Source organism: Mus caroli, chromosome 12 (assembly GCF_900094665.2).
Source record: "Mus caroli chromosome 12, CAROLI_EIJ_v1.1, whole genome shotgun sequence".
NCBI lineage: Eukaryota > Metazoa > Chordata > Mammalia > Rodentia > Muridae > Mus > Mus caroli.
Genome location: NC_034581.1, coordinates 66,820,012 through 66,834,992, shown reverse-complemented (window position 1 = coordinate 66,834,992; position 14,981 = coordinate 66,820,012). Strand labels below are relative to the sequence as shown.

Sequence of the window (14,981 nt, the reverse complement as noted above, 5' to 3'; positions counted from 1 at the left end):
CACGGCTCCAGGCCGTCTCTAGAGTTCACCAGCACCACTTCTGGGTGAGCCCTTGCCCTGCCTCATCCGTCAGCTGAGTTAAAACCTCAGTTGCAGCAGAGCCTCAGCAAAGAAAACGATGTCCATCCGGGGCAACTGGGCAGCCTGAAAGTAAAGGCTGCTTGTCAGGCGTCCCTCCTCAGCATCTTGGTCCTGAGGTCAGCGCCCAGCACAATGATGGGGTGCACATCCGTGGTGCACATCCTTGGCACACATCCGTGGTGCTTCACCATGCACTGACACGGTACAATCGTGGGGCCTCTTTCTAATGCCGAGTCACTGGGCCATCTGGGCTGTAGCTTGGTTTCACAGTCCCCACACCCACAGAGCTCAGAGGTGGCTCACCTTTGTTTTTAGCAGCGTATACACAAGCCAGATTTCAGTGGCAGTAGCATGGGGCCGATGTTGAGGTTGGAGTGGAAGCTGAGAAAACTCACTTCGGAGGTAAAAGCTTAAAAGTGAAAGTTTTCTTGTCTGAGTGCCCAGGGAGTCGGCCAGTTTGGGATCTGAACTGCATCCCCAAAGAGACATTGTACATCATTTTTAAAGGATGTTAACACAAATCAAGGGGTGAGCTGGGGTGAGCTGGAGAGAGCTGCAGTGTTATGCAATTGTATTTTGATATTATGGTTAAAGCAAGGGAGTACCCGTTGGAGACTGGGCCATGTCTAGGGCACCTGGCTTCAAGGTCTTTAATTCATCCTCCTAGACATTAGGCCAGGAGCTCAGCATGATAAGGGTACAGCTCATTAGGTCAGCTGCATGTAGTTAATTAGGGCAGAGCACTCAGTTGGGTATATATTTTTATAACTTGGTTTAGAAAACAGCAATTTCTATATTATTTTTACCTGTTAACAGACAATTAAGAAAACATTTGGGGGCTGGTGAGATGGCTCAGTGGGTAAGAGCACCCGACTGCTCTTCCAAAGGTCCGGAGTTCAAATCCCAGCAACCACATGGTGGCTCACAACCATCCGTAACGAGATCTGGCGCCCTCTTCTGGAGTGTCTGAAGACATCTACAGTGTACTTACATATAATAAATAAATAAATCTTTAAAAAAAAAAAAAAAAAAAATTTAAAAAAAAAAAAAAACAAAAACAGAAGCTATTCAGCTGTAGGGAAGTCCCCAGGTCCTAGGGAATTGAATTTAGTTCCTTCCTATGATTAAATGGAGTCTGAAAATGAAATGGTAGTCCTTAAAATATGTTTCTTTCATTTGTTCCCAACAGCCCAAATCCTCATCTTCACCCCTCCCCTTGGCCCTGGCCTCTGTCTGTCCTTAGTCACTTTCTACTTCATTGTAGAACTGCCATGTTCTCATCCCCCAAGGCTTAAACATGGGGGATTTAGGTCCCATTTGCCTTATTTCTTCCCATACCCATGTACAGGAACAATATTCTAAAACTACACTCAGCCTATTTTATTTTAAACTACACATTGTCCTTTAGCAGGCAAATGTAAAGTTTAAAATTCCTTCTGTCAAGTCAGTTGTATGAGCAAAGGCAATACCTGAATCTGTATTTTTTTTAAATCATATCTCACTATCTGGATAAGTCAGTATGTTTTGTATTTCTTCCAAGGGGAGAAAAACATTAATATTTAAATATAAACTCCCAAAGTCGGTTTAGGTTGTGTCTTAGTTAGGGTTTCTACTCCTGCACAAACATCATGACCAAGAAGCAAGTTGGGGAGGAAAGGGTTTATTCAGCTTATACTTCCACATTGCTGTTCATCACCAAAGGAAGTCAGGACTGGAATTCAAGCAGGTCAAGAAACAGGAGCTGATGCAGAGGTCATGGAGGGATGTTACACTTACTGGCTTGCTTCCCTTGGTTTGCTCAGCTTGCTTCCTTATAGAACCCAGGAATGGTACCACCCACAATGAATGGACCCTCACACCTTGATCACTAATTGAGAAAATGCCTTACAGCTGGATCTCATGGAGGCATTTCCTCAAGGGAGGCTCCCTTGTGATAACTTCAGCTTGTGTCAAGTTGACACACAAAACCAGCCAGTACAGGTTGTTTTAACCAAGTACCATAAACTCATTGGATTTAATGATAAAAAACACACATTTCTCCCATTTGTGCTAAATCTGTAACCAAAGTGCCTTGTAGTGGAATTATAAACTGCTATCTTTTTGTTGGGTCCTTACAAGGCATCAAGAGTTCTCTGGGGCTCCAATAAAGAGGATTAAACTAGTTCTGAAGGGGGCCAGTCTCATTCAAAAGGGTCCCGTCCTCTTATAATTGCCTTCCCAAGTACCTGGCTGATCAGGTCAGCCACATTAAGACTGAGGATTTCAACACATTGTTCAGGAGGAGTCCAGCCTTTAGTCCATAACTCCCCATACAGCTCAGGACAAAGGCTGCTTTACTGTCCGTGTCTGTTCATCCCATGCTTTGGAGAAATCTAGGCTAGGCAGGCAGTCCAGAGCCGTCTTCAGGTAGAAGAGGGGGGAGAAGGAAGGGAAGATGGAGCTCGGTGGAGGGGTGTGGCCACGCATGGAAAGCTTATGTATATTGTGGGAATATGTTCTGTATTTTATTTAGTATTGAGTTAAGTCTCACCACTTGAATAAATGAAAACAAAACCCTCATTGCTAAAACCACCATTCACTAAGACCAATGAGTGTTCAATAAGGTCCAGGCCACTGGAATTACCATTGTTCTCAGGAGAAATCTGGAAGTCAGTTTCAGAACTAAAACAGAAATTCTTAGTTTGTCAAGGACCAGTTTGGCAGCTGGGCTTTTCAGATTGCTGTAGTATCTGAAGAGGATACTCATTCCTTTGTAAAGGAGACACTCATTCCTTTATAAGTTGTGTGTGGTGCCATCAGTAAAGTAGCTGTCTCTTCACCAGTCTTTCTCAGTCCTTCCTTGTTTCTCTGAGTTCCAGTCCACCCTTTAATACTGTGTTTTATAGAGTCGCAGAGCCCCCAGAGAGTCAGAACTTCTGCCCTCCAGGTGTACAGAAGGCGGGTGTGCCTGGTGTCCCGCAGCCAGCAGCCATAACCCTTGGAGGTGACCCAGCCACAGTCGTCCCCGTGTGACGAGCACGCACTTGGCCCTGGGGTGCAGCAGCCCGTGTTCAACCCTCTAATGGCGTTCTCTTGGGATGGTTTGTTGACAGGGCCTACCTGGAGCTGGAGATCACCCTGTCCCAGGAGCAGATCCAGAAGTACACAGACTGCCTGCAGCTGTATGTGAACAGCACTCTGAAGGAGCTACGGAGGCTTTTCCTGGTCCAGGACCTGGTGGATTCCTTAAAAGTATGATTGCTTCGTCTTCTTGCCTTACAATCATGGTCTCCCTCGAGGAAGACTAGAATATGCAGCTACAATTCAGAGGCTACAAAGCAAGTGCTAATTAGTCTAGAATCTGAGCGTCTCCAGCTGTGTGGAGTCCTGCAACTCATCCAGGCTCGTCTCTCTGTTTCACAGAGGACAGAACTGGGGCTCAGAGAAGAGGCATTTAGACATTTATCAGGGTCACCCAGGTGTGTTTAGAAGAACCAGGATCAAACCTAGGTTGGATCATTCTGGACAGTCTACATGGAAAGATGTAGATTCTTAAACCAAGAGCTCAGCCCTTCTCCTAATTAATCACTTTTAGGGATTCAAGGAACATGTGTACTCTGGAGAAGTCTAACAGTAAACCCTCCAGAATTACTCAGGTTAGGCATCTAAGGGAAAGACCTGTGCCCAGCACAGAGCATCACACACAGACACACACACATACAGACACACAGAGACACACATGCACACAGACACACACAGACACAGATACATGGACACACACACAAACACATGGACACACACACACAGACACACGGACACACACACATGCAGGCTTTATTTCAGATGGTCTCACTCCATCTAGTGCAGTGGTTCTCAACCTCCCTCCTGCCATGCCCCTTTAGTAAAGTTTCTCATGTTGTGATGACCCCCAACCATAAAATTATTTTTGTCATTATTTCATGACTGTAATTTTGCTCCTGTTAGGAATCACAATGTAGAAATCTGTGTTTTCCTCTGGTCTTGGGGGTTTGAGACCCACCGGTTGAGAAATGCTGACCTAGAGGGTTTCTTTGCATGGGCTGCTTGGACCTCCCTGTGACTTCCTGGTAAAATCCAAGTCATTGAAACAGGACTCAGCAGGCCCATGAGCAAACTGGGGGGCAGGAGGGGAGATGGTTGTGAGTGTTCTGTCCTTAAGGAGTGCTTCGTGCAGGACGGGGCTCAGGGCAGGGGAACTGACTAATAATTGTTTAAGAGAAAGAAGGGAGGGATACCGGCCTGACCTTCAAGCTGCATCTGTGGAACAGGAGATGTCGACAAATACTTAGAAACATGTCAGGAGATCACAATTGCTGACTGTGCTTGTATTTGTAATGTAATAATTGTGGGCCAGAACAGAGGTCAGCAAACCTCTTCTATAAAGGCCAACTAGTATCTGCAGCTTCAGGCCGCATAATCTTACCCTGCACATCTGCGGCTTTGGACTATATTATCCTACCTGTACAACTTGGGCACTACAGCACAGAAGCAACAAAAGACAGTCCATCAATGAAGGGCTATGGTTGTATCAATAAAATTTTATTGATGAACACTAGAAATTAAGTTAATGTAAACTTACAGATCGTTGAATACATTTATTATTTAATCTGACCATCTAAAAATGTAATAGAAAAACAAAAACAAACAAAAAAAACCTTCATAAACCCTGGGCCCTTATAAAATCAGCCAAGAGCTACAGCTTTCCAAATGCCCAGCTTAACCTGTGATTTCGTGAGGTCCCTGAACAACAGCATGATCCAAGGTCTCCAAGGGACCAGGATGGTAAGCTTTAGACTCTTCCCGTCAAAACCATTTCCCAGGAATCCATTTCCTGTTGTGGCTCATTCTAGACTTTAGGGGAAAAATTGAAATGTTAACTAGAACAGCTCAGATCCTAACCCAGGAAAGACATGGAGCCCATCTGGGAGGGACCATGGTGGGCTCTCTGACAACCTTTCTCTTCAGTTTGCAGTCCTCATGTGGCTCCTGACCTACGTTGGCGCGCTCTTCAATGGCCTGACCCTGCTGCTTATGGGTAAGGGCTTCCTGTGTTCTGTGGACTGCTGGGATGTGGTACTTCCATGCTGTCAGCTGCCAGCTTCTTGGTAGATTGCTAGGAATAAGCATCAGATTCTCCCCAAGTGGAGAGTATCTCGCAGTCCAATTAACAATGGACTTTTCAATGTTTTTTCCTCCAACCACATCACTAAATTTGCTTTTGGCATTTGTACATCTACAGTGGCAGCTATGGGTGGATGGACTGCCATCTTGAAAGGGCACAGTGCATCCTCATTATCTACAAATATATCATTATTATATTTGGTTTCTTATGCCTTGTCATCTTTGATCTACAATGCTATTTTTTCCCAAACAATGCTACAATCTCCTTACTATGCAAAATGTATCTGTAAACTTGTTCCTGCTGATCTTTCTCAGAGTTCTAACGGTATATTTGTTGTGTGTGTATTTGTTACTGTTTCTGCAGCTGTGGTTTCGATGTTTACTCTACCTGTTGTGTACGTTAAGCACCAGGTAAGTTGGACATGGGGTCAGACATTCTTGTGAAATTTTGCCCTCATTGTCTTTTGGTTATACTCATGATTTCTTCCTCTTTGTAGGCACAAGTTGACCAATATCTGGGACTTGTGAGGACTCACATAAACACCGTCGTGGCAAAGTAAGTTACATAGTGCAGCTCTTGAAAAGGAGCCACAGTCTGAGGCAAGCACGGGAGTGGATTAGTTAGGTGTCATGAAGAGGCAGAGAAAGAAGGGGCTGAGTTAGATTTTACTCCTCCGAGTCGTACATTCACTCTCATCTCAATTAAAACTTTTCAAAAAATAAGTATAACTTTCAAACCCTCAATTAAATAAAACTGTCAGTAGCTTATTTCAGACATCATAATGAATCTATTTTAACAAGTTTAGTAATACTAAACTCTCCCCAAGGGCTGGCCCATGTTCAAGAATGAAATGGAGGGGAGAAGAAAGAACCCTAATTCAGAAAATTTTAAATGAACAGTCACATTGAAATGAAAATGCTTAATAAACACCTGCAGTCTTTTGAACAGCGAACACTACCAATTTTAAACCAGTAAAGTTACTTTAAAGGTTTAGGATGCATGAATAATCTGTTACCTAAGTATTTTTGCTATACTCTTTTTCCTTCATGAGTTTGTATTTGTTTTGTGCTACTGCTGTTTTTAACCCTTCTGCCTCTAACAGTCCCTGCTTTACAGAGCTGCCTGTAAAGATACTTAGAGATGCAAGTGTCAGGTTTCCATGCCCACAGCTAACATGGTCACTTAGCCCAGTGATTTCCACAGCTCTCTCCTTCATGTTTTAAGGCTTGTTGCTGCCTGCCATGACAGATGTGTTTCATCGTTAAGATCATTTAACCTAAATGTTGGATTGTCCTTCAGACAGACTCACTTCTCGAAAGGATCAGACTCTATCAACATTAACTCCATTTGGTAATCAGATAATTATGTAGCTGAGCCCAGGTGGTGTTCAGACTTAGGCGCTTCAGTCAACGATGTATGATAACAAAACTGTAGGAAGAGCTGTTTTTTCTGCGTCCTTCTGCCCTGATAGCCCAGGCCTGCAGCTGCTATCCTCTCTCCATGCACAGAACATTTTGACTTTCCCTGAGCCCCGAACCCAACACACACACACACACAGACACACACACACAGAACTCTGTGGGGTTCCATTCTCAGTTTGGAGATGTGGCAATTCTCAGCTCATTTCATAATGCCCAAAAACATTCCCTCAGACCCCTGTGTCTCCAGCGTAATGAAGATAAGTAGATGAAGAATGAAATAGTCATTGTTCAATGTACAGAAACAGCAGAATGGCATAGAACAGAAAGTGCTGGTACTAAAGTCAAGAGTCAAAAGGCAAAAGACTGGAAAGATCCAAAACAAGCTTATCGTATTAGAATTTCTAGAGTTGATGGCCTATAATTTACATTTCAATGAAGCCCCTAGGTAACTCTTGGGAAACTAGAACTATATTTAAACATTATAGCTCCAGAAAACCTGAATGGGAATTTGGCAGCTGGAACTAGAAGTTTTGGGCTGAAATTGTACAATATTCAGTTAGATAATCTTGAGGAAATCTTGTGGGTGAGGGTGGGGGGTAGGGTGAGGGCTGGACACTTGGTTCTAGAGACTATTACCTGTGTTGCTATGGTGACAGAGAAGGCATGAAGAAGATGGTTGAGTCCAACTCGACAGGAGTCCTCAGCCTGTTGGTATAAATTATAAAGGAATAACCATAAGGTGATGTGGATGCTACAAGAGAGCTGTGTATAATTCTAGAGTCGGAGCACTGAGGAAGCAGCAGCTCTGAGAGTGGATCCTGGAAAGCCCGTAGGTAGGGCACCATTTGTCACAGGCCCTGAAGCAGGGATAAGCATTCCTGTAGAGGGTAATAGGGAGAAAGACACTGCGAGAGGAGGAAATTATATAAGCACATAGAAAGGCACAGAAATGATCCTGTTCAGGAAGTGCGCTGGCCACTGTCCTACAGCCCAAATGGGAGGCAAGAATACAGATGGCAAGGCTGAGGCCAGGAGATGAGCACTCATGGGATGGCCCCTGTGTTTCCAACCAGGAAGCTGATGTCATTGCGATTGCACTGTGTGGAAATGGTTTAGTGACAGTCTCCTGAGAGATTTGGAGGGGAGAGGCTAAAAGTGTGCCTGTCAACTCAGAGGCTATCACAATGCAAAATAAATATGCATATGCATCCGTATATAGTCTAATTGTTAGATTATAGTTGAGAATCAAAGCTTTGAAAACAACATGTCACTCATGAGAACAGGGCTCCTATAATAGAAATTAAATCAGGTTGGCTGTGTTTCCTGGTAGCCAAAGCAAAAAGAGAAACTGGGTAAGTTATAAAAAACCAGAGTTCATCAGTAGCCTGTGTTGCCCAGCACTAGAGTCTAAGAAAAATTTCTTAGGATCTCCCACCAACCTCAAATGTTGCCTCCAGATCAAGGGCTCCATACTTGTGTCTTCCCCCCTGCCCTCCTGTGCCAAGACTCATCTTTACTTCCCAACTATCAGATGGCTCTCCCTTGCATGCCCCATAGACATTTCAGACCCACGTGGCCAAGTATCGTGCTGTTAGATCTCAGCGTCTGGTTGCCGTCTGTCCTCGACATCTTGATAAATGCCTATTTATCATGCTACCCATTACTCTGGCCGCAAGGCAAGGGGTCTACCTCATTTGCCCTCTTTGTCCTGCCCATTCAACACTCGATCCATCAACAGAGCTCTCCAGCCCCTTCTCCAACTGAGATCTCAAGACCGTTCACCTGCCTGTTTGGTGTCTACCACGTGGTCCTTCCCGTCACCATCTGACACCTTACTTCTGTAGCTTGTTCTCCATCCAGGATCGCTTCTGCTCCCATCTCCCTCTTTATTTTCCACACTGGGATCATCGTGACTCTTTAAAGAAAGCAAATCAGGCTGCATCATCCCTTTCCCTGCTTTATCAATGGCTTCCTGTCACCCAGAATAGAACTTTAAACCTTTGCCATACTCCCTAAGTTCTAACACCGTTGGGTTACTGCCTGCTTTTCAGACCTGCCCCTTCAACATCTAAGCTCCTTCCAGGCCTCTGTACTCTGCCTTCTCTGCCTGAAGCCTCCAGATCTCTGTCAGCTGGCTCCTGCCTGTGTTTTAGGCATCTGTTTCTTAGATCATTATTTCTAAAGTGGGCTCCACCCACTTCCCCACCACTCCCCCTCCCTTCCTAACCCGTTGCCTTGTATTGTTTTATAGCATTTGTCACCATCTGAACATCCTGCCCCCTTGTTTACTTCACTCTCTCCCATCCCTATGAGGAGGAAAACTCTACAGAAGTCCCTGGTCTCTCTAAATTCTAGAATGTTGAAGGTTGCCTAGTGCATAGGGAGGTGACAATCCTAGTCTGCAAGCTGAACTATTAAGGCTTCAGATCAATAAACAAAAGCTTCTAGAATCCTAAAATGATAGCGGATACCCCAGGACAATGGCTGCAGTACAGAATGTTAGGAGCCTTGACAATATCTGGTCCCCCACATGTTAAAGATGATTTTCTAGGGAGGGATCCCAGTCAGGACTTCCTTGGCTGCCCAAGAGTAAGGAGCACATTAAAATAAACCAGGCCCAGTAGTGAGCACTTAGAATCCAGGCGCCGGTGTGGCAAAGCCAGGCCCATTCTTGGGATTCAACAGCCAACCCAGCCTAATCAGCACACCTCAGGCCAGCGACAGATCCGGTCTCAAAAGACAAGGTGGAAAGCAACTCAAGAACGTCACCAGAAATTGGCCTCTTGTCTCAGCACATATGCACACATCCCTGTGCACACGACACGTACACAGACACAGACGCACATGTGCACACGACCTTCTAAGCTGTGAGAGAGGTTCATTCGATGAATGAATAGCAGTATCTGGAACTAGGACCCAGGCTTAGTCCCACTGCTGGATATTTTGTGATAGGAGGGGTACTGGGTGAAGAGATTCCTCTGCCAGGACACACCTCGGTTTATCTTTGTCTCCTGGTATAGCCATTGTACCCTCTTTCAGAAGTGCCCAGGACTAAGTAGCCAGTGGTGAGTATCACAATCTCTGTAGCTGTGAAAGAAGCCACATTGGCCATCCCATCTACCAAAAAGCTGAGCTAGAGAATGCCGCTCTCTTGTCTGGGCCCCATTCAACCTTCTGTTCCTTCTCACTGTTTATAAGTGTTTCTAGGATACTCCTGCTGTTTAACTACTCAAGACAGTAAAGCCATATCATGACCACGCGAAGTGGTTTCATGGGTACCATTTGCAATGTAACCCTTTGACTTTTACCTTTGTAGGATCCAGGCTAAAATCCCCGGCGCCAAGAGGCACGCCGAGTAGATGGTCACCCCAGGAGAAGCCGGACATGAGTGGGGGTGTCTGGAGTGGTAACAGCTCTCTCCTTCCTCCTTACTGCGAATTGATTGTTTCCCTTTCCTGGTACCATAATCTTAGAGGCAAACTTTGAGACAGGTGTTTTCAGGCTCTTCCTGTACTCTTAGGAGATATGAGCCGCCCCCTCCCCACCCCCCCGTGTCAAGCACTAAAGTATAGAGTGTGTTAGATGTGGTTTTTGATTTCGTGTTGCTAAAAAAAAAAAGAAAAGAAAAAAAGTGCATGATGGTGAGAGCCCACGTTCTCCCTCCTCCCTCGATGTCCTCCCCCCTGCAACGCTTCTGTAGCTTCTACTGTCCCTGTGGCTAGGCCTTTCTTGCCAAGTGCGCTGACACATAGTGGATCGCTTATCATGTCCTTGGGTTGCTGGATGGATTCATCTCTAATAACACTATATAGAATTGTAGGCCAATGTTTTAGCATTTCCACCCCCACACACAGAGAACATAAAAATTAATATAAAACAGTTGACCGTACATATGGTGATCCGTTTTGTATAACTTAGAATGATCGAATTAAAGAATAAATCCAAAATGAACGCACAGTACTTTTCTCCTATGGGATGCCTGGGCTGATTTACATGTATGGTAACTAAAGGTGCCAGCATGTTGACTTTATTACAATTTGTATTACTTCCTCTGTAGTTCCTAGTGGACTCAATCACAGACTCTGGATATTTGCACTTATGTACTTGATACTGAATGCATCAATAAATGTGACTAAATGTAGACATTTCTCCCTGTCTTTAATGATCTTACTGGAAAATGAAAAAAAAAAACAGAAAAGTCTTAAAGAGGAAGTCATTTGAGGAGGAGCCACAAGGACTGAGGTCAAGTGTTCAACTTGCTCCCATCTCCAGAACCGCAGGGTCCAGCCCCAGCCTGGGTTACAGCTTCATTGTGTTAATATTAGAAATCACCACAGAAAGGCTATTTCATATTGTACTCTGATGGGTCAGCGTGGATATTTTGTAGTTTCTAAAAGCCTGAAAGTGGTATGAGTCCTTATGTAAACATTTATCATCTTATAAAATACTGGCATAAAACCATTGCAGACATCATGAACTCTTCCCGTTGACAAGTACCCTTTGAGATCCTGCTGTGTACAGAACAGAATAAATAGGGCACCGGGTCAAAGTCCACAGAGTTCCTGTACCCACCATGCTAAATTTCCTAGTGATAGACCTCTTGTTAAAAAAAAATTATTTGTACTTTTGAGGGAGTGGGGACAGGGTTCCATGTAGCCTAGCTATCATCACTCTATTATGTAGCCTCAGATAAGCTTGAACTCCTGATCCTTTGGCGTCTACTGTCCAATTGCTCACATTCCACGTTAGTGGCCCTGTGGCTGGTTTATGTGGTACTGGGAAACAGAGCCCATGCGTGCTAGGCAAACCCTCTCCTGGGCTTCATCTTCAGTCCTCCCTTTATCCATTCTACTTCCTGGGTAGACTCTGAAGTCAGAGAGGAAGAGATGGGAAAGAAGTAGTTGAAATGACTGTCAATGGGAGGAGGCATTGTAAAAAAAAAAAAATCTTCCCTCAGGCATTACAGTTAGGTCTAATTACTTATTTCTTTGGCAAAGTGGCATGAAAACAGCAATGACATCTTGACATTGTGGGAACGGCCATGAAGCTGGCCTCTCGGTTGGGGGTTGAAGGACAGTGCTTACGTGCAAGCACTAACTACCCAAAGGATACTGTGAAACCAGAGCTGCCGTTCAAGCTCCAGCCCAGAGAAATATACTCAGGGAAGCTGAACTGTGTGGCTGGGTTCTGAGCTTCAGCAGGATTAAGGAAGAACATACAGAAGGAACCAAGACAAGGAAGAGTATGGCATATGTAGAAAATGGTCAACAGTAAGCCAAGCTGGGTGGGTGGGGCTTGTAGGAATGGCGATGCCAAGTCGATTCTTTCACTGAAGGTGATGGAGGATTTGGGGCTTTAGGTTTTAATTCTGGGTCACATAAACACAATGGGGTTGCTGGGCACTGGAGATTGATATAAGGAATCACTGTCACAGGAGTCTAACACAAACAGGTATCAGTGGAGCCATGGTGACAAAGAAAAGAAGGCATCCAGCATTCACCTTTCTCCTGACTAACATGTCAATCACCCACATGGGTAGGGGAGTACCTAAAAGATAATTCGGAAGATGATTGGACGGAAGTTGGTAATTGATTTGATGTAAGAGTTTCAAGACCAAAATTTGCCTTGAGAATGGCTGCCTGCTTGTATTTCACATCCTAGGCAATTTGCTGTCCTCTCTCTAACCCCAGAGCTTTATAAAGTCAGTTGAGCAAGAGAATACACTGTTTTCCACCTGAAGAGCCCAGAAGAACTGGGTTGGGAAAGGAAGATAATAAGCCTAAATTGTTGCCTGATTCTTGGTTTGTTTGTTTGTTTGTTTTTTAGTGTTTAACGATACAGAAGAAGAGTTCATGGGCTAAGCTCGTAGAGCCCGGTCACAGATCATATGTTTACCTGTTGAGGGCCTGGCCTCAATATCCAACACCCAAAGGAAAAAATAGAATATACTCATAAATAAAAGGTTGTAGTGTTTCCGTAGGTTACCAATGTCAAGCCTTTGAGAACACATTTCAAAGTCTTAGGACGTAGATTCTAGGTGGTTTTATTGTACAGAACCGACCATCAATATCACTGGTCACAGGATTTCATTTTTCCAGTTGGTCTAGAATTCCTTTCCCACCTCACTGAGAGGATCTAGCCGTGGTGAAGATGCCTGAGGGGAAAGATCGGGCTCACAGAAATGATTGACGTGAATGTAAGATTTGATAACGGACAGAGTGGAAATAGAGTAGAGACCCAGTGGGCAGCAAGGAGAGTGGCTAGGAGCCCAGAGCAAATGAGACCATTCCGACTGTGAACCATAAAACCTTGGCCACCTCTGAAGGAGGTAAGCGGGCAGAGGAAGACACACGACAAGGTCCTGTATGCATCATGGAGCATTCCAGCAATAAAGGTGGTGGGACATGACACATCTTTTGCTCTTTCTATGCTCATATTTAAATGAGGGGGGTATTTGATACTATTCAATTACACCTCCATCCCAATTAAGTTATAATTCAGCTGAGAAATGTACCATTTGAATAAGGATCACTTAGGCATTTTTATACTGATCCTCTTCCTTGACCACGGCAGAGTAAAGCTCGCTGTGATTTCTACCCACGCAGTGCCAAATGGTGCTTCCTCACCAGAGGGAGGAGCCAGGAAGGTTGGGGAGGAGGGCCAGCATGCGTACTCTCACTGTTTTCTGGACTATCATGAGAAATCATTTCAGGTACTATACTGAAGGGATGACTTAGAAAATTAAAGTGTAAGTGCTTCAGCTGACCTTGGTGGCACATCCTTCGCCGTCCCTGCACACATGCTGGCTTACCTTCCTCTTATTTCTGAAACACAAAGGCAAGTGTGGAGCCTCAGCACATGAACCCACCTAAGGACAAATTACCACTGTATGTGATCCTGCTAGAGCAGTGCCTCTCAACTTGTGGGTGGGGAGCCCTTTGGGAGTAGACCAACCCTTTCACAGGGGTCGCCTAAGACCACCAGAAAATACAATTGTTTACATTATGATTCATAACAATAGCAAAATTATAGTTACAAAGTAGCAATGAAAATAATTTTCTGGCTAAGGGTCACCACAACATGCGGAACTGTATTAAAGGACCACAGCATTAGGAAGGTTAAGGACCACTGTTCTAGAGTGAAGCCATAGGAGGCAGACAGAATGGCCATTTTCTCAAACTTCCTAGAAACTCCGCAGTGCACATTCTGTTGGTACCCACGCTCAAGTGCCTGAAAGTCACAAGAGAACTGCCCAAGATAATATAGGACAGATTTACCTTGTCTTCCTTTCTGTTCTTTGTAATGTGGCTTGTGTTCTTCTTGTTTCCTGGGTTAGGAAAGAACGGCCATTTTATGTGAGGGCACAGAACATGTCCCCAGAAGAGTATGCAGCTCTCTAGGGATGCCATTGTGCACACTGTGGGATGTAAACATTATGGCAGGCTGTCTGAGCTAGCCCACCTGCGTTCCCAACTTAAGCAGGACCGTTACCTGTCACTGGGCAGACTTTACTGGACCAAGTGTTTCCTCCTGGCCTCTCCTACAGTTTGTTTATTTGTTTGTTTGTTTGTTTGTTTTGATCAAAAGGGGAAAATGGGACCTGTTTTTAAATTTTATTCTTTAGTCTCTAAGTTGGGCACTATACATGTTACATCTAAATTATCAGCCAAGTAACATACTTTCTTAGTCGGGAAGGTTACTTTGAGACTATCGAGATGAAAAGTTGTAGGAATAACACAGTCTCTTCCAGCCAGGCACAGGGTAAAGTGAGTTTCTCATAAAAATCTCAACTAAAATTTCAAAATCCTGCAATATTAAAGGGTCTATATTACTTTCTGGTATGCGAAAACTGGATCTCAATGTTTGCACAGCTGGTGGAAGCCAAAGCAAGTACTAAGAGGTCTGCCTTTCTGGGTTGTTTTGTTTGGTTTTGTTGGTTTTTGTTTTGTTTTGGTTTTTTTGTTTTTGTTTTTTTGAGACAGGGTTTCTCTGTGTAGCTCTGGCTGTCCTGGAACTCACTCTGTTCTGGTCTACAGGCTGGCCTCGAACTCAGAAATCCACCTGCCTCTGTCTCCCAAGAGACAGAGAGAGCCTATGGGTTTAACTGCAGAAATTTTTCTAAGCACGTTTCCATTTGGTCCTTCCCAGCTAGAGAGGGATTGATGTAGATGTTATGTAACAATCCCGCTGTGGACAGAGGCTGGGATTATAGGCATGTGCCACCACCGCCCGGCTTGCCTTTCTGGTTTTTAAGTTGAGCTGTGTACACCAAGCCTTTCCTTCTGTCTGCTACAGTCTCCGCATCTTAAGAACTGTGTTTCCCCAGCAAGATTCTTTGA

The 14,981-nt window shown here is 44.5% G+C and overlaps 1 protein-coding gene across 2 annotated transcripts in view; it reads left to right on the top strand.

The window, feature by feature from the left end:
- Positions 1–10,783, top strand: part of Rtn1 (reticulon 1) — a 190,591-nt gene extending 179,808 nt beyond the window's left edge. For both annotated transcript variants that reach the window (XM_029484872.1, XM_029484873.1), the window contains 5 exons: positions 3,174–3,312; positions 5,065–5,134; positions 5,585–5,631; positions 5,718–5,776; positions 9,959–10,783. In XM_029484872.1, the coding sequence (XP_029340732.1) occupies positions 3,174–3,312; positions 5,065–5,134; positions 5,585–5,631; positions 5,718–5,776; positions 9,959–10,001 (358 nt within the window). In that variant the 3' untranslated portion in view covers positions 10,002–10,783. The remainder of the gene's footprint in view (positions 1–3,173; positions 3,313–5,064; positions 5,135–5,584; positions 5,632–5,717; positions 5,777–9,958) is intronic.
- The last annotated feature ends 4,198 nt before the right edge of the window (positions 10,784–14,981 follow it).